General features: G+C 34.9%; 3 protein-coding genes and 1 pseudogene across 4 annotated transcripts; all 4 read right to left on the reverse strand.

Moving 5' to 3' along the window:
* Nucleotides 1–2,323: 2,323 nt before the first annotated feature.
* On the reverse strand, nucleotides 2,324–8,354 carry LOC110727077. The gene is made up of 4 exons (XM_021906616.1): nucleotides 7,311–8,354; nucleotides 5,552–6,124; nucleotides 4,611–4,899; nucleotides 2,324–2,816 (listed from the first exon to the last, which is right to left on the reverse strand). The coding sequence occupies exons 1-4, from the start codon at nucleotides 7,989–7,991 to the stop codon at nucleotides 2,791–2,793; spliced, it is 1,569 nt and encodes a 522-aa protein (XP_021762308.1). The 5' UTR covers nucleotides 7,992–8,354; the 3' UTR covers nucleotides 2,324–2,790.
* Nucleotides 8,355–8,484: 130 nt separating this feature from the next.
* LOC110727078 lies at nucleotides 8,485–10,413 on the reverse strand. The gene is made up of 2 exons (XM_021906617.1): nucleotides 9,619–10,413; nucleotides 8,485–9,355 (listed from the first exon to the last, which is right to left on the reverse strand). Exons 1-2 carry the CDS (start codon nucleotides 10,177–10,179, stop codon nucleotides 8,690–8,692), a joined length of 1,227 nt encoding a protein of 408 aa, XP_021762309.1. The 5' UTR covers nucleotides 10,180–10,413; the 3' UTR covers nucleotides 8,485–8,689.
* A 656-nt stretch (nucleotides 10,414–11,069) lies between these two features.
* On the reverse strand, nucleotides 11,070–14,693 carry LOC110727079 (unconventional myosin-XVIIIa-like). Of its 2 annotated transcripts, none has more exons than XM_021906618.1 (2): nucleotides 13,778–14,693; nucleotides 11,070–12,035 (listed from the first exon to the last, which is right to left on the reverse strand). In XM_021906618.1, exons 1-2 carry the CDS (start codon nucleotides 14,381–14,383, stop codon nucleotides 11,346–11,348), a joined length of 1,296 nt encoding a protein of 431 aa, XP_021762310.1. In that variant the 5' UTR covers nucleotides 14,384–14,693; the 3' UTR covers nucleotides 11,070–11,345. The 2 variants fall into 2 exon arrangements, with proteins under 2 accessions (XP_021762310.1, XP_021762311.1); XM_021906619.1 differs by lacking the exon at nucleotides 11,070–12,035 and adding an exon at nucleotides 12,042–13,459 and having other exon boundaries at nucleotides 13,778–14,666.
* A 270-nt stretch (nucleotides 14,694–14,963) lies between these two features.
* On the reverse strand, nucleotides 14,964–18,894 carry LOC110727080 (annotated as a pseudogene).
* Nucleotides 18,895–25,559: the final 6,665 nt, after the last annotated feature.

Here is a 25,559-nt window from a genome sequence, read left to right on the forward strand (position 1 = left end):
TCTACCATCCCGTTGAGATTTATGAGTTACTACTACCAAGCAAAATCCAGCTGTAATTGCAACCTGTTTTGCCCAATCAATCGCTTGTTGAGCATCTTCGAATGGACCATCATGTCCAAATATCCCACTGTAATCATTTCCGTCTCCACCATAATCCTGCATCAATTATATATTATAATAAATATTAATTCAAGCTTAAATTAATACATTTAACACATAATTAATATCTACATTTTTAATTTGTAAATTTCATTTCTACATTTAAGGGATAATACATTTAATTTCTATATTTACATAGAATTAACACAAAATTAAAAACATAATTATGTATAATATTATTCATACACATACAAATTCAAAACACAATCATTTATAAAAGTCACATAAACAAATAAAGCATAATAATATACATTAACACAAATCTACTCACATCATAAATAAAAACATTAAATTATTAAACTTATTTTAAAAAAAAACCGTTTTGAATTTTCAATTTGAAATAAAAAAAAAAAAAAGCCATTTCCAATTTTTTTTAATACAATTTCGAATTGTCAAACTTAATTTTTTAAAAAAAAAACCATTCTCAATTTTCAAACTTAATTTTTGAAAAAAACCATTTCGAATTTTCAAACTTAATTTTAAAAAAAAACCATTTCGAATTTTCAAACTTAATTTTAAAAAAGCCATTTCGAATTTTCAAACTTAATTTAAAAAAAACCCATTTCGAATTTTCAAATATAAAACAATTTCGAATTTTTTTTTAATACATTTTCGAGTTTTCAAATTTAAAAAAAAAAAATACAACAACAAAAATTAAAAAAGAAGAAAAAAAAAAACAGCAGGGGCTGGCGCCTGGCAGGGCCGCCACACCCACTGGACTGGTGCCTGGCCAGGACGCCTGTCTGGTGGTCCTGGCGTCTGGGCTGGACGCCGGTGCGGTGGTTCTGGCGTCTGGCTTGGACGTCCATGCTACGGTACTGGCGTCTAACCTAGGCGCCGGCGCCACTGCACGACCACCTCTTTCAGACGCCGTTACGTAAACCGTGAATTTTAACGGTGCTTTACCTCGTTTTCCGTCGACGACGACGTACCTCCGGCGTCCTCCGCATCTCCGGCCTGCCCTCCGGTCTCCCCCAGCGAGCCAGTACGGCTCCACATTTTTAAAATCGAAATTTGTTCAATTTTAGAAAATGGGCATAATTGTCATACCAAGTCTAATTTGTGGGCTCTATATGGTAATTTGCGGGCGATATTTAACAAATCCCCTCTCTTTTCCCAGCCACACAACCCACGCAAACCACCCGACCAGACCTCGACACCCACGACCACCACCAACCCCAACCCCACACCACGACCACCCACCTAAACCCACTCTTTCACTCTCCTCTTCGACACAACTCACGACCACCACCATAACCTAAAAATTAAAAAAAAATAAAAAATAAAAAATAAAAAAAACCAAAACAAAATATTAATTTCTACAACAAACAAAACCCAGATCTACAACCCTAACCCACCCACGAAACCACCATCTAACCCAAACCACCAGATCCATATCGAATAAAATAAAATTAAAGAAAATTAAAATAAAAATTGAAAACATACCTTAAAAATCGAACAAATACCTTAAAAATCGGCAATGGCTTCGAATTTCACCTCAAATATGGCTAAATAGGCCAAATTCGACCATGAAAACTCTAGATCTATAGACTTGTCATGGGTGAATTTGACCTTAAAAACCTTAAAAACGATGTTGGCGGTGGGCGGTGTTGTTGATGATGGCGGTGGACGATCAAGCGTTGTGAGAATAAAGAGGGGACTGAAAGAAGAGAAACATAGAAGAGGAGAAGATGAGGAGGAGATCGAAGAGAACAGAAAAAGGGAAAGAAGAGGAGAAAGAAGAGGAGAAGAGGAGGAGATCGAAGAGAACAGGGGGAAAGAGAAGAGGAGAGAGAAAGAGAAGGGGAAAGAGAAAAGGGGGAAAGAGAAGTGGAGAGAAAAAGAGAAGGGGCGGAAAGGGTTAGGGTTAGGTTTAGATTTTTTTGTTTTAATAAATATTCCGACGGAATTTCCTTCGGAAATTTCCGACGGAATATCTCGTCGGAAAGAACAAATATTCTGACGGATTTACGTGTCCATCGGAACCATTCCGTCAGAATTATGAAATTTACATTGTACACCAGGGTGTACCATGCTCATGGTGGACCTGAGCATGGTTTGTTAAAGTCGATTCAATATCTTATGTATTTGTTAAAGTCGAATCTCTATTGTAGATGTCGTATGACTTTTTATTAATGAATTTTTTTTACTATTAAAAAAAAGGTGAATTTGGAATTAACTATACCAAGCTTTGCTTTATTAGTACTTCGTATTATACTAGTACAATTATACACTAGTATTAAGTGACAAACACCGGCTACAAAATTAAGTACAGTGATTATGGTAAAACATGATCATAGTTCGTTTATAATGCATGGTTTGAGGTACATTAACTAGTTTAGAATCCAAATTTGTGACGCACTTATCTCTCATGCATCAAAGGCAAAACATTCAATTATACATCGTACTTTGAAGTCACGACCATTGAGTTGAAGAAATGCAAAACAAGCTGCCTTCCAACGTAAATTCCATTAAGCTCCCAAGAACTTGATCTTGGTAGACCAAAAGGCTAGTTCCATTATATTTTGAGCTATGTACAAATAATCATCCTGTTCTTTAACCGCGGCTGCATACGCTGAACTCAGAACACATATTGACAGGGTAAAGTTGATTACTGAATTGCCAGGCCACTCAACTCAAGTCGAAATCTGCTGAAGCTGAAAATTGAAACCAACATCAATGTCTTTAGTCCTTTGGTATATTTTTGAATTTTGATGCAATGTGATACATGAGTTAATTGCTTCATTTTAGACATGGAAGCCAAAATGGATTCATTATTTTTGTTAAGGTTAGCATTTTGGTTTAAGTCAAGTACAATAAAAGAGGAAAAGGAAGGAAGCACCTAGCGCGCCGACACTCCAGGACAGCCAAATTCCAGCAACACATTACAGAAAATTTTCAATCATACTTAATACCAATGGTATTTAATTAAGACGATAAGCAAATAAACAAAATGATAAACCAACCAGTTCTTCACAATTCTACAAGCTGAAAAAGAAATCAAACACAATTCAAAAGCAAGGTTTGATGAATGAAAGAGTTAAAACGAACAAGAAAAGCCACTGAAGTCGTGTTGCTGTAGAGCTAGGAAGGCACTCTCCCTACAACAGCACAAAGGCTGTGATTAAGACAATGAGCTGTAAAAAGGGGGGGGGGGGTGGTTGTCGAGGAGGAGACTAAACCGGCACCTCTCACAGGAGGTTTTAGCCAGCACAACTCTGCAAGTCAATGCTTGAGAGTATGGGGGGAGGTAAGGTATCCCCCTACTTCCAAGCATTTTGTAGTTAGTGGGACTCGAACTTCTGACCTCAAAGTCACAAGCTAAGTTCCCCACTAACTCCACCAAGCTTTGCTTGCTTGCTGAGTGAGGAGGAGTACTCAGAGTACTAGCAAATGCTCTGCATATAATTCGTACGAAATAATTTGACTCAAATTAGACGTAATGAGTAAACCACTATGTGTAACACCCCGACCCCAAATCAGGGTGGGGCCTATTGTCATGAAATGCGCATCTGGGACCAACAATTGTCCTTACAGACCAACACAAGTTCTTCCGGCGCATTTTGTCCTCACTTATGCGCACCCTGGGAAACTTCCTAAGAGGTCACCCATTCTAAGACTACTCCCAGCCAAGCATGCTTAACTGAGAAGTATCTTACCATATAAGGTTCCTTAAAAAAAAGATGCATCTTGTTAATATGAGTAGTATATTAAGTTCCTTTAAAGCGATCGTGAGGGGTATTACACTATGAATGTGTAGAGATGAAACTCAATGCTCTAATAAAGATTGGAATCAAAATGCATTCGCGATTTTAAGTTTTATGATACACATTTGTCAGTTTATTTGTTTTAGTTTTATGATACACAATTGTCAGTTTGTTTGTTTGTGTTTTTTTTTTTTTTTTTTTCACGGTCAGCCAAAATATTCTATAGGAGAACTTGTACATGAAAGCTGGATAGGGGAAATATACTATGCACTGAAAACAATTAGCTTCAAGATGTACTTATCAGATCTCTCTGTAAGGCTATTTCATATAATGACATAAGGAATAATAATCTTGATCTTAAATGCAACCCCATTTTTCAAATATATATGTATGTCCGTTTTCTGTTCAATACTGCTCTCATACAATCCTGTTAATCATTTTATATCTCCAAAGTCTCAAATTTCTAATCACTCAGCACAACATTAAAGAAAATCTACGAGAAGCAAACTCTAAACATATTAATTGTGAGGTGATCCAAACGAGATCTTGGCAAAACATCAGTTAAACATGAAATTCACCAAGGACTATTGATTAGCTCTACCCTTTATCATTAGTAACTATAATCTACTTGCGGAATATCAACACATTGTCATATTCAAGCATAGAATTTTGCAAGAATAGTCATTAACAGGTAACAAATGCAAAACCTGATGAAAATGACATAGTATAAAACCATTAACTAACCTTTGGAAGATGATGGTACAACAAAAACGTGCAATTTCACATGATTAGGAGGAAGAGCCAGCCGCATTGGATAGAGCTTTCCATTCAAAGGACTACGCGAGCATAATGTAACCTCTGTTAACCCTGTCTCTTCCTCTAACATCTGAGTGAGCTCCTGAACTCCGTTCCCTTTAAATTCTACTGAACGTTCTCCCTCCACTTCATCAACAATGTTTCCATCATCATCCACAACATTATAATGTATAACACGGCCTTCATTTATCACACCGGAAGTACTAAATTCACCAGGCTGCAAATGGACGGAAAAAAGTCATAACATATGTAATTTCAACCAATATTGTATACAGTTTTACAAAAGCATGAAACAATTAGAAATGCACAATGAGTATAGAATTGATCACATCACACCTATTTTTGATAATGACTCCATTTCTACATTGTCCATTTTCAATTTGACTAGAGGTAAAGGTAATGATAGAATGCACTATTTTTTTCTTATTAATGTTTGCTTTTCAACAAAATGATGATTAAGACATGTAATTTAAAGAGAAATTCAATTAAGTATACACTACTCACTCTAATTCAAACCTAATCACTTAACTTATTTAATTTTTATCATTCCAAAACACCCACCACTTGTAATGGCAATGTATTTAGACTCGTTGCTTAATTTGTGGATGTCAACTAAGTTCTAAGATCGAATCTTGTCTACATCATTACCTTTGCGGCTCTCTCTACATCAATATATAAAATAAATAAATCAATTGGTGCCACCATGCCACATACCCTTATGTTACAAAAACAGACCTAATATCTCTAACATTTAACGGTAGATAAAAGAATCAAAAAATCGCCAATGTAAGCACCCCTAATAATAACTCGGATGCTAAAATTTGTTAAAAACACAATTCAGTGTTGAAACAAAAGAAAATTAGACTTACCCCAGAATAAGAAGTGACAAAAGTAGAAGCATCAAACTGAGACTCACACCTCTCCAACTTACTATCAACATCCTCAACTTCTTTCACCACTTCTTGCACAACATCATAAACCTCTAAAACCTCAATCTCCCACAATATCCAATCCTGTGTATGACTCCTACTAGGAACATCATGCGTTATCGAGTTTCGCCACGGCGGTAACCCGCCATTGGCCCTTAAAAAATTACCGTACCTTGTCTTTAACTTAACCTGCATTCCATCTCTCATAGGCTCCCATTCGATAGACGAATCGAGCCGCCTTGGTAACGTTTGTTTTACCTTCTTACCCGTAACACCTAATAAAAACTCGTCGTCTGTTGCTGTTAAATATTTATTGTAACAGCCTTTGAATCTTACAAGATCAACACTTTCTACGGACTTTACGTACTCGACGGTCCATCGTGCGTACTTTGATCCCCCGTGACGGTCTTGGCAGACGGACTCGCCGTCGTCTTCGGCGATCAAGTACTTGTCGTTGTGGCTTCGTAGTCGGACTGTTTTTGCATTCTGGAATAGCTCCATTCCAGTACTACTCTGTTATTCCAACCAATAGTGAAAATGAATCAAAACATAATAACACCAAATTTATTGTTATAGGATTAATTGCATAAACAACCACAAATTTTATTCAATGATAGCTGATGATGGTGAAATGGGTTTTTTGTAATTTGTGATTTAAAATGCAAAATTTGATTCAATTGGGATTTTTTAAATTGACTTGAAATGGGTTTTTTTTTTTTTTTTTTTTTTTTTTCAGGTTGAATAGAATTTTCTGGGAACTTGAGTTGAAATTTGGAGGTTTGATTATGGTTGTTGGGATGTGAAAATATCATGTGATGTTTCAACGGTCAGAAGACTGCATAAACCTCGAATTATTCAACAGATATAGTCGTGCACAACAAATTTATCAGGTGAATTGGGATTTTTTATATCTAATTTTATAGAATAGACTGCAAAATTCATCCTAGTTGATTTTTTTTTTTTTCTTGATTGAAATGTGTGTATTTTTTTTGTTTTTGGATTGAATACAATTTCTGGGGTTTTAAGTAGAAGAATTATTTGGGATGTGAGAACATGATCTGGTTTTTTAACGGTCAAAAGAAAATTGGTTGGGGTAGATTTAGACAAAGGGGTTATTACTTTTTAGTGACAGTTAGAAGTGGATGTAACGATTGCTTTGCCGTAATTGAAAGGGAATTTCATATGCATTTGCTGGCAATTTCTGTTTTTTAGTTTTTTTTTTTTTTTTCTTGGTTGACAACACGTTAACGCGTATTATTGTCAATTATTGGATCACCTAAACTGGAATTAGCCAGAAAAAAAAAAAAAAAAAAAATCCGAAGCTGTGGTTTTAGTTAGGATTTGTTGTTCTGAATTTTCGAGTACGAGTATTAACGAGCTTTTTTACTTTCGAAATTTTTACTGTATCATGATCGAAAATCTCAACCTTTTGTTTAGATGTTATCTGGATGAAGTGTAATTTGATTCAGATTCAATTATATTCGTATCTTTTCAATTTTTTTTTTATTTTTTTTGAGAACCCGTATCTTTTCATATGTTCTGGCTCTGTTTGGAATCATAGAATAATTAAAATTATCATGGAAAATTATAAAATTAGTCATTGACTTTTGGGTCAGGTTATTGTTGAGCCTTTGATAGTAGAATGAACAAATAAAGATGAAAGATGGACAAAATATGTGGATTTGAAACAAAAGCGTACCTTGTAAGCACCCACAACAGAAGCAGAAGAGGTAGATGAGCCTGATGAAACTGATGACTGTCGTGAATGATCACTTTCGTCCTCAAAAGATGATACAGAACTGTTAAACTGAGTTGCATTTTCAGCCAGTGAATAAGAAGTCTTATAACATTCGATAGCCTTATTAGTATGGGATAATGTCTTGGAATTCCTTGGCCAATAACATCGATCAATATTACCAATTGCTGCATCATCATCTAGAATATCCACAACCCATTGAACCCAATCCTGTGTGGCTTTCCTCTCGGGTACATCCACTGTCACCGTGTTCCTCCAAGGTGGAGTCCCTGCGTTGGCCCTGAGGAACTTCCCCGTTATTGGGGCTTGTAGCTTGACATAAAAATCTTCACCTATGGGCTGCCATTGTACTGACAGATTGCTGTCAGTCTGCACGGTCTGCAGTGCCTTCTTTCCTGTCCAGCCCAACAGGAAGGGCTCCTCTGAGGCGGTCAGGAACTTGTCATAGCAGCTCCGGAGGCGGATAGTGTTGGGCTTGGCTTGGACTACCTCGACAATCCAACAAGCCTGCTTAGTGTTCCCGTGCTTGCTCTGCTTGACTGACTCACCGTCTGACCCTGCTACTAGGTACCTGTTGTGATGGCTTCTGAGCCTAATGAATTTTGTTTTGATGAAAAACTCCATAGCAACTTGGAGCTGAATGTTGATGGGCTTCTTTTATATTATGATTTGTTAATTAAGTGGTGGAGCAGTTACTAGAAAAACAAAAAAATGGAATGATTCTTGCTTACTTTCAATTTGTTAAAAAATAAATGTCACTTGGAATAAAGTTGGCTCGTTGAGAAGCTTTGTACTCTTGATTAAGCAAACTGGTGGATTAGTCTTCTAGCCCTACCATTTCAAGACCGTGTGAACAAATATTGTTAAGATTAAGGACTATGAGCTCCTAATTTATTAGGTCAACCACATCATTTAGAAAAGTCATGCATGGTATTGGTACTGGTAAATAGCATTAGCAATTTCCTATTATCAGAATTTGCCCAGTTGCTTACGATATTGTGTTGGCTATTTGTGCACTACGGTCTTTTTACCGAATTATAAGTTAGCCATGTTTATTCGGTCTTATTGTCTGGTTTGTATGCTTCAATGTGAACATGATTGTATTGGTATTACAATGTAGAATTTAAAGACAAACTTGTATAGGAAAATATTATAGAATGAACAATGATGGAAAGTACTACTATCTTTGCTATCAATATGTACAACTGAAGGTATGACGTAGAAGTCGGAACAAAGAATGGTCTAATATCATCAGAAGCATGAAAACATTGGTCCCTAGTCCCTACTGCCTTCTGCACAGACGCGTAGGCCAAAATGAACCGTCAGTCAGCAAGAAACATTGTTTTAATCTTCACCCAATCTTCCTCAACTCTTTCCAGCATTCTGTTGGCCTCAGTTCTCCTCACTTGCCAAGCTCCTTCCTCGTTTTTCATCTCCTCGAGTTTCTGGCTTTTCTGTCCCATTCTCGATATCAGCTCTTCAGCATCAGCCAAATTGTCAGCTTGGGCTTTCTCCAAGTCCGTAATGATATTTTCAACTTCTTCAAGTTGCTTCACCAATTCCTCTTTTGCATTTCTTGCAGTTTGTAACTCGCCCTGAAGTGTCTCTAGCTCACGAGCTTGAGCAGCATCCCTCTTAAGTTCAGCCATAATCTCCGATTTTCTAGTAGAGAAACTATTGTACTTGATCAAATTCTGGGAGGCTGAAACATGTTCATTCTGCATCACCTTAAGTTGCCCTTGTAAATTGATTAGGTCACCAGGGATTCTGCCTTGGGATTTTGCATCAGCAATAAGCACCTTTACGACCTTTTCCAGCTTTTCTCCCCTTTGTGAAGTTAGGATGGTATGGAAATCCAGATCTTTTAGCTCTTTGAGGGTTTTCTTAGCCATTTCGACTTCTACTTGATGAATGTGTTCCGAGTTAGATTTAGCTGAAGTTGCTCCTGTGCCTTTGGTGTCATTAAGTTCATCTTCCAAGCCAGAATACTGTGTTTAGGAAAACGAACACATGATCAGTTTCATTTAAAACATGATTACATGATCAGTAGAGAAAAATAGCTCAATTGAACCGCCCCTCATTTCGATAATGATATCACATTTGGTTACTCTATCAGATTATAGAGGGAAAACTAGTTAGATAATACTGGGAATTAAGAAATTTACAGAAATAATCATGTGTTTCTGATCCTGACTGTTTATGAAAACTGTGTATTTCATTGAAACAGAAGAAGAGAAGAAGAATAGCTCACCATAGATTTATGATCTCCTATATCACTCGACACGGAAGAAACATTGCTTTCCCTATTGTCCTCCATTAATTCAGTAGAACCATCATCAGCCACTCCCGAAAACTGATAATCGATCTCAACAATATCGACAATCCACAGGATCATGTTATCAGTGACAGCCCAATTTCCGGGTTCATCATGGGTTACAGAATTCCTCCAGGGAGGTACCCTTGGGTTAGCCCTTAGATAACTCCCTTTATGGCTTTTCAGTTTGATATAAGGCCCTTCTTTGATTGGCTCCCACTCTATAATGGGACCGTGGCTGATTGTCTGTAAAACCTTTTTTCCTGTCATTCCTAGCAGAAACGGGTCGTCAGACGCGGTTAAGTACCTGTAGCTCCAGCCGCTTCTGATGCGGATCACATTTTTCTTCCCTTCAACAAGCTCATAAACCCAACGGGCTTTGCTCGAGGACTTATCACGGCTTTGTCTGACTTGTTCCTCGTCTTCATCGGCTACCAAGTACTTGCTGTGGTGGCTGCATTTTAGCCGAAACACCTTTGCCCTCTGTAACAAATCCATTTTTCATGAAAGGTGTGTTCTATTGTTCATTATTTTGAGCTATGATTTGGAGAAGAGAGGAAGGAAACATCAGGAAAGATTTGGTCAGACTGACTTTGTCAAATTGGACAATTTGTCAGCAAACATTACAACAATTATTAACGCGTGAATATATAATTTGTTCAGATTATGGAGTACCACACACGTTTTTGATGAATAAAAAAGGTATTTTTCTTTTCAAAGCCTTAGACTTTTTCTTCCCTTTTTATAGTTAAACAATCTTGGATTGATAATGGATCTTATTCCAAATAAGCAAGATTAAACATTTTATCTAATGTACGCGTTTAATTAGCTGTACAGGTTAATGATACAGTTGTAATAATTAAACATAATAATTGTAAGCTGACACGGTTAAACATTTAATTTCTATAAATACATAAAGTTACGTTAGGATCAACTGGATTATTCTCTGGCTTCAGATATGCAGATTAGAATTGGCAAGGATTGTAATGGAATGTTCAGTTCACCTTTAAAAAATAATACTTCCTCCGTTCTAGTAGTATTGCAACAACTAGACTTTTACACTATTCATCACGTTTGTTTGACTACATATTATGATTTATACGTAAAGTGAAATATAGTCATGTGTGGTCTTGTTAGATTCGTCTCGTGAAATACTTTCACAATATCAACTTTTTATAATTTTTACACTTATATAAGATATTTAGCATATAAAATGTGTTTTGGGATGCATAATTTCATCCTTGTTGCAATATTTGTGGAATAGAGGAAGTATTCAGTAAAAATAATTTCAGTTCAATAAAATTCATTTAAGTTCAGTAAAATTAATATAAGTTCAGTAAAAAAACAGTAACTCTGAAAAAGAATTATAATAGAAAACAAGTAAAAATAATTTCAGTTCAGCAAAATTAAGGTGAAGTGAACGGGGCTTTACAGTTTATTCTTGTCGAATTAAACTGTACTTAGCAAGCATATTAACTACAGCGTATGGAAGTTAAAAAAAAAAAAAAAAAACCAGTGGGAATTATCTTTTGATTTTCATGTAGAAAATGAGAGAATGCAGATTGATATCAAAATGTATAGCATAATCAACTGTAATATTTCCAAACAGGTGCAAAATTGTCTATGAATATAGCTAGGCCGACTGGTGCAGAAGTTACATTTTATCAGACATCAGAAAACGAATTTTTAACCTTTCCCCAATCTTTCTCAACTCTTTCCAGCAATCTCTCAGCCTCGTTTTTCCTTACTCGCCATGATTTCTCCTTGCTTTCCATTTCCTTAAGCCCCTCGCTTTTCTGTTCTATTCTCGATATTAGCTCTTCAACTTCTACCATACTGTCAGACCGTGCTTTCTCAACTTTCTTGATGGCATTTTCAGTCTCCTCGAGTTGCTTCAACAACTCCTCTCTTTTGGCTCTTGCATCTACAATTGTGTTGTTGACATTGACCTCCAAATCCTGTAGCTCGCGAGCCTTAGCTGCATCCTTCTTTAGCTCATCCCTGATCTCTAATCTTTTTGTAGAAAATGTTGAATGCTCGACCAAAATTTGAGAGGCCAATTCATGGTCATTCTTCATAGACTTGAGTTGCTCTTGAATATTGACAAGTTTACTAGGGATTTTACCTCGGCCTATGGATTTTGCATCAGCAATGAGCACATCAACTGCCTTTTCAAGCTTCTTGTCCTGTCCCAAAGACAAGATGGTACAAAATTCTGCATTCTTCAATTGCTCAAAGGTTTGCTTAGCCCTCTTAACTTCCAATGTTTGGACATCTTCAAAGGCAGATTGGACAGAGTACTCGGACACAATGCTTGATTTTGCACCATTTATTGAGCTGACTCTGGCAGAATGCTGAGACCAACATAATCCCAAAAATATAGCAGTGTAAGACCTGTTAGTAGTCTCCAATTGAAAACACCACCCCGGAAACTTAAGATTCCATATTCAAGTAAAAACAATAATAAAGAGCTGATGAAGAAATCATGTTCATTGATGATCCCTCTAAGGCATGTTTGGATTGGGGGAGATGTATTACTAGGGTAATAAAAGTCAAACTAAGTAAAATGAAGTGAAAATAGGGAAGGAGGAGATAGTGATGGTGTGATTGTAAGGAAAATTACGTAGTGATGGTGTGGTATGAGGTGAAGAAAGAGGAACTAATGCCCTCATTTTGAGGGTAATAGTTACACAAGGGGGAGGGTGGGTAACTATTACCCTCATTATGAGAGTAATAATTCCTCCATCTCTCTTTTTTCCTCATGGCACAATTACTTAATCTATTTGTAAACACCATGCGTTCTACAACAACACCTCTAATTAGAAGAGAAGGGAGGTAAAGCATAGGAAAGGATCTGGTCAAGTTGACTTTGTGGTCTTTGTCAACGAGCATCATAAGGTGCTTGTTACTGAGGGAAAAGGAAAATAGGGAAGAAACATTCAGTTTTGTTATTTCATAATTTCATTAGCTGCTACTGTGGGTGATTCTAATATGTAAGCTCAGAGCCTCTTAATGCTGTAATCTTAGAGAAATTTTTTCAAGAGTTATATGCTTACAATATATTCAAATTGTAATTAATTTAATCATTAAAGCAAGAAAGTGCCAAATGAATACTCTAAATTAATTAAACATCTTTAAACAAGCTCTTAATCTTAACCCATTCTTTCTCAACTCTTTCTAATTTTCTTTCAGCTTCAAGTTGCCTTGCTTGCCATGATTCCTCCTTTGCTTCCATCTCCTCTAGTCTCTCATTTTTCTTCGCTATTCGTGATCTGAGCACTTCCACAGCCTTGATGCTGCTTTCTGTTTCTTCTAATTCCATCAACAACTCCTCTTTGTTAGCTCTTGGATTTACATACTCGTCGCTGAACCATTTGTCAAGGGTGGCCTCTAACACACAAGCCTTGGCCACATCCTTATCAACCTCGGCCTTGATCTCCAATATTTTACTGTCAAATGTAGCATAATCAACTAAATCCTGAGTGGCTAAGTTATGGTCATTTTTCATCGTCTTAAGTTGCTCTTGTAGAGTTTCTTGCCGCGATGTTTTATTATCAGCAGAAAGTTTACTTATTGCCTTTTCTAGCTCTTTGTATAGTCCTAAAGATAAGATGCCATGATAATCCATGTCCGTCAGTTCTTTGAGAGATTGCTTAGCCATATGAATTTCTGATTTGAGAACGCGTCCTGTATCTGATGTTGTTCGTTCTGTTACAACATAAACTTTATCGTCTAGGCCATCTAACATAGACCTTAAGTTGCTGAAGGAGATCGAATGCTGAGTTTAGGAACATAACATAAACCCAAAACCCAAAAAAGGCCAAAAAAAAAATATGAGTATTCTAAATTGGTATAAGCATTGATCCAAATCAGAAAACAAGAAAACACCAAGGGTCCAGCCCTAAGACATCAATGTGGTAAAATAAAATTCTGATAATATAAATTTTAGGCCTTTTTATGTTTTACTAGATCAGTTTTTATATAAGCTGGTAGCATTTTAGCTTCGTTAGATGTTTCTGATGATTTCAAAGAAATGAAAGGAAAATAGCAGAACAAAAATTATAGGAAGAAACAGAGTTTTGGTCTTTGAACATACCTCTAATGAGGAAGCCGAATTCGTAGACGGGCCATCATCCTCAATTGACAAAGTAGAGCAGCTTGAAAAAGATTTATGATCCACTGCATTACTTAACCGAGAAGGAACAGCATTTCCCTTAAAGGATTTTGAATCACCATTAGTTGACTTATGATCGATTTCGACGATATCAACAATCCACAGGATCATGTTCTCAGAGGCTGTCCAATGACCAGGCAGATCATGAGTAATGGTGTTTCTCCAAGGAGGAAGTCCTTTGTTTGACCTTAAGAAAGTTCCGGTATGACTTCTGAGTTTGATGTAAGGCCCTTCTTTGATCGGCTCCCATTCGACTGTGGCACCGAGCCAAGGTCTCTGTGCAACTCGCTTTCCTGTCATTCCAAGCAGGAAAGGTTCTTCAGACGCGGCTAAGTATTTCCAGCTGTTGCAGCTCCTGATGCGGATGACATTAGTCTTTCCCTCAACAAGCTCGAATGACCAACGTGTGTATGTTGAGGAGCTGTCGCGGGTTTGCTTGACTGTATCTTCATCTTGATCGGCTATCAGGTACTTGCTCTGGTTGCTGGTTTTTAGCCGGAAGACCTTTGCTCTTTGGAAGAACTCCATTTTTTCAGAATGGTGCACAAGGGGTAAGGGAATAGGTCTTTTGTGTTGATCATGGCTTTTAGACTTAGTATAGAAGGAAAAAGGAGGAAATTTATGGGAAAGTTCTATACATGAAAACGACCGTGGTGCTTTGGTTGATCATATTGTCAAAATTGAGGACTATTTCTGATATAATTAATTATTCTAGATTATTTCTGTGCTGCATCAGATTGCAATGTTTTTGTGGAAAACCAAACTTTGTCAAAAGGTGAAACTTTTCAATTTTGCCATTGGATGCCGAGCAGCTTAGCTGGTTAAAGTCTAGATAGGTAGCACCCAAGACCTGAGATCAAATTCTATACACATCATCAACTATTGTGGTTACCTATGTGCCATAATAGAATTACAGTAGCTAACGAATGGTAACTACATACGGAGTAGTAGGTAGTACTAAACTACTTAACTTTTCTAGCATGGTAGGGTTGTCATAACCATCATGTACAAATAAATTTGTTTGAAGCAAGCATGATTATGACTTCTCTGATTGTACAGACTGAATTTTATAAGCCTTAATACAATATTAAAATTGTTGGATGTTGGCTAATTATGTAACTAATGCTGTATTTCATGAAGATAAAGATACTGATGGCATAATATCCTCCTAGGATCGTGCCACTAATGTAATGGCTGTATTCATCGCAATCATGATCTTTTTTTATAATATAGACAAATTGATGAGGTAGGAAATGTATGTTACTGACTATTTTTTATCTTAGTACAAAAAATTATAATACATGGTTTGACAAAATTGCATATGTAATGATATCACTTTAATCTTTCGCATAATTTGGCACCAAATGAAAGGCACAATCAAACATCTTGGAGCAAACTCTTCATTTTTTCCCATTCTACCTCTACACTCTCCAACTTATTTTCGGCTTCAACTTTCTTCGCTTGCCATGATTTCTCATTCCTTTCCATCTCCCTAAGGCTTTGACTCTTTTCCCCTATTCTTGAAATAAGTTCTTCAATATCCACCGCTTTATCAGCCTGAGTTTTTTCTGCAGCCTTGATTCGACTGTCAACTTCCTCGAGTTGCTTCAATATGCTTTCCCTCTTGGCTCTTGCTGTCGCAAGCATTTTGCTAAAGCCATCTTCTATGGTCTCCAACTCGTGAGCCTTAGCAGCATCTTTCTTGAGTTCGGCCTTGACCTCTAATCTCCTAGTGCAGAATCTTGTGTACTCATTCAATTCTTGGCAGGCTAATTCACGGTCATTTCTCATGGACTTGAGCTTATCTCGGAGGTTGGTGAGGTCCTTAAGGATGGTTTGATCGCGGTATGACACTTTTGCATCAGCAATAAGGATACTGATGGACTTATCCATTTTCATGTCTCTCCCAGAAGATAACACAGTTTCAAAATCCATGTTGTTCAACTCTTTAAGAGTTTGTTTTGCCATCTTAACTTCTAGTTGGTGAGGGTGGTGATTAGAGGGATATTCTACTGAAGTCTCTGAATCAGCATCTGTTTTTGTATCGTCTTCTTCTTCCGTGCCATCGAGTAAGTCTTGTAGGCCATCTAACATGGATTTGAGCTTGTTGAAAGAACCGGAATGCTGTACACAACACCAACAAAAAAAAATGACAGGATAAGTTGCTTGTTGAGTTATTTGAATTGAGACAGAGTAGTAGTAATGCTAGGTAAGACTACTAACAAGAAAAGTATTTTAAGTACCTTGGACTCATTGCGTATGTTTTGAACATGGGGCGAAACTCGGGTGGATGTATCTGATGCTGTAGGACTTGTCCTTGGACTTGGAGTTGCAGAAACCTGTTAGCATATGCAAAATTAAACTCAATAATCAGTGTTCAAAAACTTTAGGTTATTACATTAGCCGAAAAGGCAAAATTATGGTGGTTTATGACAGTGAATCAGTGGTACATTGATGCAGCCTTGCAGGGGAGTAAAGAAATGCTTAGTGGCTTGAGCCAGTTTCATCAATTAATAAGCTTTAGCGTTTATAATGACGTGTTCAGATTCCGTTATTGTTTGAGGGATAGTAATGACGGACCCTAAAAAATCGAGTCCTTCATTCATCAACTCAATCTAAGTTTATCTGCTAACGCTTAGAAGAAAAGGTCAATCTCCACCCCCAAGAACCTCGACTAAGAAATGAAACGCGTGTTGTTAAGGTCGCAAGGTAGAGCATCTACCACTAGATCAAGCTCTCGTGGTTATTTAATGGTCATTTGTATTAGCTGCCTTGAAAGATAAAACTCTTCCAACATCCAAAATAATGACATAAACAAGTTCAATCCGAAACTAGCTAGCAACTATTATGTCACATTATTATCCAAATTTGGTTTACATCATGTTCTTGTCGTACTTTAATTAGTAGCTTCCCACTTACCAACCACTATTTAGTACATGCACCTAAAGAAAACTTAATTTGACCAAGTCACCCATTTGTCAATTCATCAAAACATCCCATTAAGAATAATTCATCATGAGATATTTTCAATTGATAACAATTAGGAACAATAATAAGCTAGTGAGCCCCACATATATAAAATTAGTTGCTTTTATTTTATGTTTTGATCTATTTCTTATTGTAAGTTTGACAAGTTCTAATTTAATACTATGTAATCTAATTCCTTAATCAGCAAATTTATTTCGTGTTTGAATAGTGATCGTCTTGTAAAATAAATCAAAATAAAAAAAATAAAAAAAATAAAAAATTAGAGACGGGGGAGTAATAATTAGGTGTGAGTAAGATTAAAGACCATAATAACTAGAGCTTAATTAGTCCACTACATCTTATGCTTTGTTTATTTACACCTATCATTATTCTTAACTACCTTTCAGACCAAACGTACTAGTTTCTTCTTGCTAGAAAGACTCAATTTTCGGTCTTCTTACCTAATCTAATCTAAGTCTTGGAAGAAACAACATACTAAGTATTAAACACTTGTAAAACTTGGCACAATATAATGCAAACATATATATACTTCCTAATATATTTTGTTTTTATTTTCATTATATATTGAGAGAACTTATTCAATTATATAAGTTGATATATATTATAGCACGGATAGATTGAATATGTATATCATTATAGGCTCATAGTATGATAAAAATGTTACTCCGCCGTAAAAGTATACATGTATTAAAAGATTACGGGCTTGTATGGTTTTGTAGGGGGTCAATTTGGATTTTGAACAAAGAGCATGTAGAGTGAAAAAAATATATGCCCATAATTTAATGTTCCCAAAAGACCCAATTGAAAAGTGTTACAAAGTATAATAACAATAATCCCTTGATACTCTTCTTGTTCCATGCTAAAGATTATGCTTAGTATATTATGACATTTTCAGTATTGTTTTGTCTAAATTGATGATATACTATATTGTACAATAGAATAATGTCATAGGGCTAAACTAATTCTCTTTAATTATGTCACTCTCAAAATATACCTACAAAGTCAACATTGTAATATCTTATTTGTATGTAATTAACTTCACTAATTAGAGGTAATGCACACATGATTTTCCATTGAAAATAAAATTAATAATAAACAAATGATTTTTTGGACCCACTAACCTTAGAATTAGAACGAACAGATCTAGCAGACTTAGGTGTAGAACTTGCCACAGGAGATCCAACCTCATGACAGTCATTAGCCACTTCCTCCATTATTGTTGTTGAAGCATAAGAAGAATTCCTTGACAAAGAGCCATGATCCTCTACATTGCACCCTACGGAATCTTCAAGTACACCCTTTTTATCTTCAACCTCGTCCATTGATTTATAGTCAACCTCAACAACATCAACGGTCCAAAAAATCCAATCTTGAGTAGCACTTCTAGAAGGAACATCATGTGTTACGGAATTATTCCATGGAGGTACCCCTCCGTTACCTCTAAGGAAGTTTCCATTGCGAGTTCTTAGCTTCACAACGGAACCTTCCTTGATAGGCTCCCACTCGACGGTTGAGTCGAGTCGGAGCCTAGGAGATGATTGTAGTCCTCGGATGCGGTTAAGTATTTCCAACTATTACAATTTTTTAAACGTATTACATTTGGTTTTCCTTCGATTGGCTCTACCGTCCAACGCGCGTTCTTTGAGGAGCCGCTGCGGCTTTGCTTGACGGCCTCTTCGTCTTCGGAGGCCGTCAAGTACTTGTTGTGTTGGCTACGGAGACGAACCACTTTGGCTTTCTTGAAAAATTCCATTGTGTTTTTGGTTGTTTTACTTGGTGTTGTTGAAGGGGATGTGAGGGTAGAATTGAAAAATGGAAGGTTGGATTGATTATATGAACTAATTTTCCCCCCTATTTTTGAGGTGGGGCCCTTTAATTTGTGGGTTGGAAGGAACGAGGGAAAGAAGTGTTTATTGTCAAAGGGTAATTTAGTCAAAAGTACACTTACTCGGTTTTCTATGTTTTTTCTTCGTTATTAAGATCTTGAAATGAAACTAATTTTAGTCGACAAGAGAGAAGTTCCAAGTTGATATGCCATGCCTTACCTCCTAAGTATTTTTGGTTTTATCTTTAATAAAATTTGGGTGTTTTTGTCATATGATTAATTATGGTAACATATGATATTATGGTGTGTTATATTTGGTTAAAATTTATTTAACTACGGTACATTAGCTTGATCAAACTTGTCTAATTTACAAGCCTTTAGAATTAACGTATTTAAATGTACGTATTAGCCCTCAATAACCAAACTCATCATAAAGAATAAATATTTTTGAGAAGGTAAATTATAATTTCAATAACTTTTTGCACCTATAGGCTATAGCATTAGTGAGAAGAACAAACCGATTAGAAAGAAATTTTATAGCCTATAAAGCTATAATCAACTTAACAAAGCTTAACAGTACTAGAATAATAGATAATCACATACTATGTAGAACTTACACGGAATGTATAAACTAATAGGGCATATTAATTTTGAAACAATTCAAATAGGATGGCATGGTACGTAGGGCTGAGCAAAACTATTTGAAGATCCGAAAAATCCGATAATCCGATTCGTATCCAATCCAAAAATTATTGATATTTGATCCGAACTTGATTTCGGATCCGATATCCGATCCGGATTTTTCGGATATATCCAAATTTTGGATTTCGGATATCCGATATCCGAAAAATCACTTGTTTTTCCATTAGTATTTCTCGAATATTCTCTATGTTTCAGCCTTCTCAAAAAAAAAAAAAAAAAAAAAAAAAAAAAAGGATTGGAGACTGAAACCCTTATTCCCTAAAAAGAAACCCATTTCCCACCACTCACGCCTCTCTCTCTCTCTCCTCTCTCCTCTCAAAGTCTCAAGGCTCTCATATCTCAGTCATCTCACTCCCAAATTGAGTGCGCTCCTCTCAAATCTCAGTCATCTCACTCCCAAATCGACTGCGATGACGGCGGCTTCTCCATTTCTTGGGTTCTTCCTCTCTCTTCCTCGTGGCTTCTTCCTCTTCAGTAAGTTTCTTCCTCTTTTTGCTCCCTTGTTCATTTTCTCCTCTTTTCGCTCCCTTAAGTCATTTGATGTTGATTTTTATTTTGATTTTGATTTCAATTTGTTAAATAAAGGCAAAATTTCATTTTCGCCTTCTATTGTTGATTTCAATTTGGTTTTTTTAAAGTATAAATTGTTGATTTCAATTCGTTTTGGTAAGTATAAATATAGGCTGATTTTTGTTCAACTACTGGTTCAATTAGCATGTGTTCATACTGTCAATATATTTGATTAGTAACTTAGTGTTCAATTACTACTATAGGCTGATTTGTGTTCAATTAGTGACTTAGTGGCGTTAGTGTTCAATTTTGTGGGTTGATATTTGATTGTTCACTATAATTAGTATGCTTTACTATTTAATTTTCGTGGGTGAATATTCTACAATTTGTGGGTATTTAAATTCTGAAGTGGTCAAATGTTAATGTTGTGTTGTAGATAATGGATGATCATGATATTACTGCTGAAAGTGCTGCCCCAACTAACCTGTCAAGTGAGGATCCCTTGGCTTCAAATGCTACTGCTGCCGAGCCTGTTGGAGATCAAAATCCACCACCAACAGTTTCAGCAAAAGACCTTCAACTGGGACTAGGGATGATGTAGGAGCTGAAAATAAAGGTAAGAAAAAAGTCTTGGCTTTGGGATCATTTTGAGTTGATAAAAAAAGGTGGGGATAAAATATCAAAATGTTTGTATTGTCATGTTGATGTTTGTGGTGACTCTAAAAGTGGTACAAGTATTATGAAAAATCATCTTTCTAGGTGTAAGGATTATCCCCCTAATATTGAGCAATCACAAAAGCTTCTTGCTTTTTCTAGTGAGCAAAGCCAACAAACTTTAGTAGATAGTATAGGTGATAATAAAAAAATGTGAAAAGAAAGGGAAATTAGAATTTTGGAAGTTTAGGCAGGAGGATGGTCGAAAAGCTTTTGCTAAAATGTTAATAATGGATAAATTGCCATTTAGGTTTTCTGAGTGTGAGGGTTTTCGCCTTTTTATGTTTGTTGTTCAACCAAATTTCATTATTCCCTCTCGTTTCACAGTTGCTAGAGATTGTTATCGTGTGTTAGGATGAAAAAAAATCTAAAAAGCTACTTTAGCAAGTGTTCTTCTCGTATTTGTCTCACTACCGATACATGGACCTCTTGTCAAAATTTGTCTTACATGTGTTTAACAGCCCATTTTATTGATCATAATTGGAACTTGCAGAAAAAAAAAATTAAATTTTTGTCCAATTAGTGGCCATTCAGGTGAGGCTATTGGTAAATCGATTGAAATGTGTTTGCTTGAGTAGGGTATCATCAAGGTAATGACCATTACCATAGACGACAATGCAAGTTCAAATCATGTAGGGGTTCAATGTTTGAGGAGGAAGTTGCAAAGATGGAAAGATGGGACTATTTTAGATGGTAAATTTGTGCATATGCGATGTGCAGCCCACCTTCTTAATTTGGAAGATGATTTGTGCATATACTAATGTGTATTTGCTTGAACTTGTGACAATTTGGAAGATGATTAAAAAAAAAGTGTGAAAGTGTTGATAGTGGTGAGATGTTAATGGCCTATGGGATGAAGAAAAAGCATGAAAAATATTGGGAAAATGTGGATAACATTAACTTGATGTTGTATGTTGCTGTTCTGCTTGATCCTAGACGCAAAATGCATTATATGAAGTGGGCTATTAATGAAAAATATGACTCTGTTAAGGCTGCAAAATTGCACGATATGGTCATGACTACTTTGACTTTGTTGTATGAACATTATGCTTCTTTACAAAGTCATAATGTGCCAAATGTTTCTGAAAATATTGATTTGAGTTCAAGAGGCTTGGAAACTTGTTATGATTGTCATGATGTGGCTGATTATGAGCTTGAAAGGGATATTGGTGGACAAACGGTTTTTGATAAAAAAAAAATAATAAAAAAAAATGGTGAGTTGGACAAGTACTTAATGGATGATAGAGAGCCTATCACGGGTAACAATTTTGATGCTTTGGGATGGTGGAAAAAAGGGGTGGAGAGATATCCTATTGTTGGTCTTATGGATAGGGATGTATTAGCCATTTCGTTTCTACGGTTGCATCCGAATCTGCGTTTAGCACAGGTGGGAGAGTACTTGATGTGTTTCGTAGTTCTCTTTCTTGACATATGGTTGAAGCTTTGATATGTGCACAACATTGGATGCGTAGTACACGTGGTCCACTAATGATTAAAGAAAGTATTGATGATATTCAACAAATTGAAGAGGGTAATACTTTTTTTAATATCTATTATTATTTATTAAACCTGGAATTTACAAAATGTTTCTGTTTTTTTTCTATTTTATTTTCTGCATTATTTGTATGTATTTATTATATAACTAACTATTTTTTTAAATGTAGAGTTGTCTTCTCTTGTTGATCCTCCCTTGGTTTTTGTCGTCCATGATTATTTTCAGAATTAGAGGTAATACTATTTTATTGGTTTGTATTTTTTTTAATGTTATAGGTTTTGAATTTTTTTTAATTGTGTTATATTTTCTGTATTTTATTGTTTATATTAATTGTATAATTTACTTTTTTTTATTGTAGAGTTTTCGACTTGCGTCTCTTCTTGATACGCAGTTTCGTCGTTGATGATAATTCTTAGTATTAGATTTAATGTTTATGTATTTTTAATATTTGGTGGTTTGTTTATTTGGACTTTAAACATTTCTTTGTTTTGTAATGTGACAATTAGTATGCAAGTTCTCTAAAATTTCTTTATATTGTAATATGTTTTAATTAGTTGGACTTCAGGTTTTTTTAGTCAATTTGTGAGTTTGTTCACAGGTTATTCAATCAGTCACTTTGGTTTGTTCAGGTTATTTGATTACTTAAGTTATTCAGGTTATTTAATTATTCAAATTTTTCAGGTTGTAATATGCCTCTAAAGACTAAAACAGCAAAATAACTAAAATATACATATGAATTTACCTTTTAAAAAAAAATAATTTTGCCTTTAAGAGCTTAATTTAGTATAAAATGATTAATATTAAATTATTAAAAAAAGAATCAAATACTGGATATCCGAAATATCCGATCCGAAAATTTCAAAAATCCGAATATCTGAAGCTTTTGAATCTGATATCGAATATCATATATCCTAATTTTCGGATGTGGATATCCGATCCAAAAGTGGATTTCGGATCGGATATCTGAGCCGCGCTCACCCCTATTGTTACGTACTAAATAAGTACAACTTTAATGTGGTTCATTTCTTTGCTTTTACATTTATACATTTAAATTAATTAATTACCTCGATATATATGTCATAATTCAGTGATAGTATAATTAGACAGTTTAATGACATTATCAAATCTATTAATAGGAAACATATTTTCCAATAAGCTTTCAAAGGTATACCATTAGATGATGTAATGGTATATATAATTTTCTAATGATACAACTAAATATACATATGGCATATCAAGTACTATACTCCACTATTATAAATACCATTATGAGATGTAATACTACCATTGAGACAACATATACTCTTACAGTATTATACTAGCTTAAGTACCGTACAATATACAGTTATTATTAAATTTTATAAAGGGTTGTTATTGAATTATATAAAGGATTGTTATTGAATTTTATAAAAAAATTTACACTCATAATATATACTAATTCAATAATAAATATAACTTGAATTTTATACCTTTAATGTCAAGATTATTGACACTTACACTTCATTTAAAAAAATAGATGGATTTTATTAAAAAAAATAATAAAATCTAAGGATAGTATCCCGCATGTGCTGTGTTATTATTGATACGACTTTAAAGAATAGAGAAATAAGATATATAACATATGTTAATTAGCCAAATGAATTAAACATTATTGCAAAAATAATAAAATTGGATGGAATTGTAACAAAGAGAAACTAAGATAATACATAGTAGTATATAGTTATTAATTATACCTTCATAGTGCTATGCAAAAAAAAAAAAAACAAAAAAAAAAACCAACACCTTTAATACATAACTAGCCATTAAATTTGTGAAATTACCACCCTACCCTTCTATTTATTTCCAAAGCAAATAGGAGTTATGTGCTAAGAATGACTTACACTTACTAGATAATCTCCGAGCCAATGTTCAAAATTTAAGCTATTTGCAAATAAAGAAATTTTTTAAATATAATTATAAAAAAAATTGGCGTTACTTGGAGTACAAATTATTGAAAAAATCACAATCTTTAATTAACTTTGACATGAACAAAAAAAAAAAAAAAGATAACTATTTGGGGTCCAAATAACTCATTTGGGCTCAGTCCATAAATAAAACTAAAATAAACCCAAAAGGCAAGGTTCAACCCTCAAAGAAGTATGACAAGTCAGGTAAAGCAATGCCCAATTAAATGGCAGCCCATTTAATTGCTCAAGGCCATTCCATCCAATTGGAACAAGGTATATAAGCTCTCACTCTAGCAATTCTACATTCACACAAATTGCCTCAAGCAACAAATCCTCTTGCATAGCTATTCTCTCTCTTGTGTTTACACTCGTACTGACTTCGGCATCGGAGGGGCCTTCCTCGGCACAACCCCCGAGGCCAGTTTACATTTGTTCAACTGTGCAGGAAATCCTCAATTCGATCATCACTTGAATTGGGCTTCATCTCCACTCATCCGAAAGACCTTCTGGAGGTCCATTGTTTTCTGACCGAAACAATAACCAATAATAATAATTTCAGTATTTTTTTTAGTTTTAAAAACTTTCATTTATTAGGAAAAAAAATTTTAAAAGAAAGATTTGAAAGTGGTAGATTAATTGTACATTTTTCCAAAAGATTTTATGAATTAATTGACTAAATACACAATTTTTTTATTGAGTAAAAATAAAAAAAAAAAAAAAATTGGTGGTTGGACTATTTCATTTCCAAACTTTTTATTTCCTCATACTCATACATTTTATAGTGATATGAGAATTTGGGGTTCCAGTTTTCCACACTTTATTAATTCTTCTGTTTTTTTTTTAATGAAAGAAAAACCATAAAATTAATAGTGGTTTTTTCTTAGTAATAGTTATAGTCTTATAGATATTATAATATATAAAATATTTTCATATATTATAATATACTCCCACTGTTCGTGAAAGTTCGACTCACTTTGCATTTACGCGGTCTTCCATGAACATCTTTGACAATGAATATCTTCGGCTATGTATAAGTAAAATTTATAAATATTTATACTAATTAGAGGAATCTAATAAGATCCCACATGCTAATTTATTTGTACTCCATAATATATAAATTATAAAATATGGTTTAAGTTATTTTATTTTAACCACATGAATAGTAAGTTAGTCGAAGTTTCAAAAGCGGAGGTAGTATATAATCTACATATTATAATAATACTCTATTATTTTTTTTTTGTTTGTCTCATTTAATTTGTTTTTTTATGCAATTTTCAATGTAAAATAGCTACACATCATAAAAAAATTCTAAAATATGGATATTTAAAACTAAATATTGAAATAAATCTAACAAATTCTACAAAGAAAATGAATGTGTGGTTTTTCTTTTATATGTATATAACAAAAATTCTCTTTATTCAAATCATGTTTAAAATTTCTCTTTATTCAAACTAAAATTCTAAATGGGTTCACAGTTTGTTGTGAATAGATGGAGGCCCTTGGTTTGCAAAAAATAAAGGCAGT

This window comes from Chenopodium quinoa, unplaced genomic scaffold (assembly GCF_001683475.1).
Source record: "Chenopodium quinoa cultivar QQ74 unplaced genomic scaffold, ASM168347v1, whole genome shotgun sequence".
Lineage (NCBI taxonomy): Eukaryota > Viridiplantae > Streptophyta > Magnoliopsida > Caryophyllales > Amaranthaceae > Chenopodium > Chenopodium quinoa.

Excerpts from the sequence above, each read along its gene's own strand:
- LOC110727079 (XM_021906618.1), bottom strand. The coding sequence starts at position 14,383 with ATGGAGTTCTTCCAAAGAGCAAAGGTCTTCCGGCTAAAAACCAGCAAC. Across the intron at positions 12,036-13,777 it reads ATTCGGCTTCCTCATTAGAG|CATTCTGCCAGAGTCAGCTC; the intron begins GTATGTTCAAAG and ends TGTTGGTCTCAG.
- LOC110727078 (XM_021906617.1), bottom strand. The coding sequence starts at position 10,179 with ATGGATTTGTTACAGAGGGCAAAGGTGTTTCGGCTAAAATGCAGCCAC. Across the intron at positions 9,356-9,618 it reads TAGGAGATCATAAATCTATG|TATTCTGGCTTGGAAGATGA; the intron begins GTGAGCTATTCT and ends TCCTAAACACAG.
- LOC110727077 (XM_021906616.1), bottom strand. The coding sequence starts at position 7,991 with ATGGAGTTTTTCATCAAAACAAAATTCATTAGGCTCAGAAGCCATCAC. Across the intron at positions 4,900-5,551 it reads TTGTCACTTCTTATTCTGGG|CCTGGTGAATTTAGTACTTC; the intron begins GTAAGTCTAATT and ends GTCCATTTGCAG. Across the intron at positions 2,817-4,610 it reads TGTACCATCATCTTCCAAAG|CTTCAGCAGATTTCGACTTG; the intron begins GTTAGTTAATGG and ends TTCAATTTTCAG.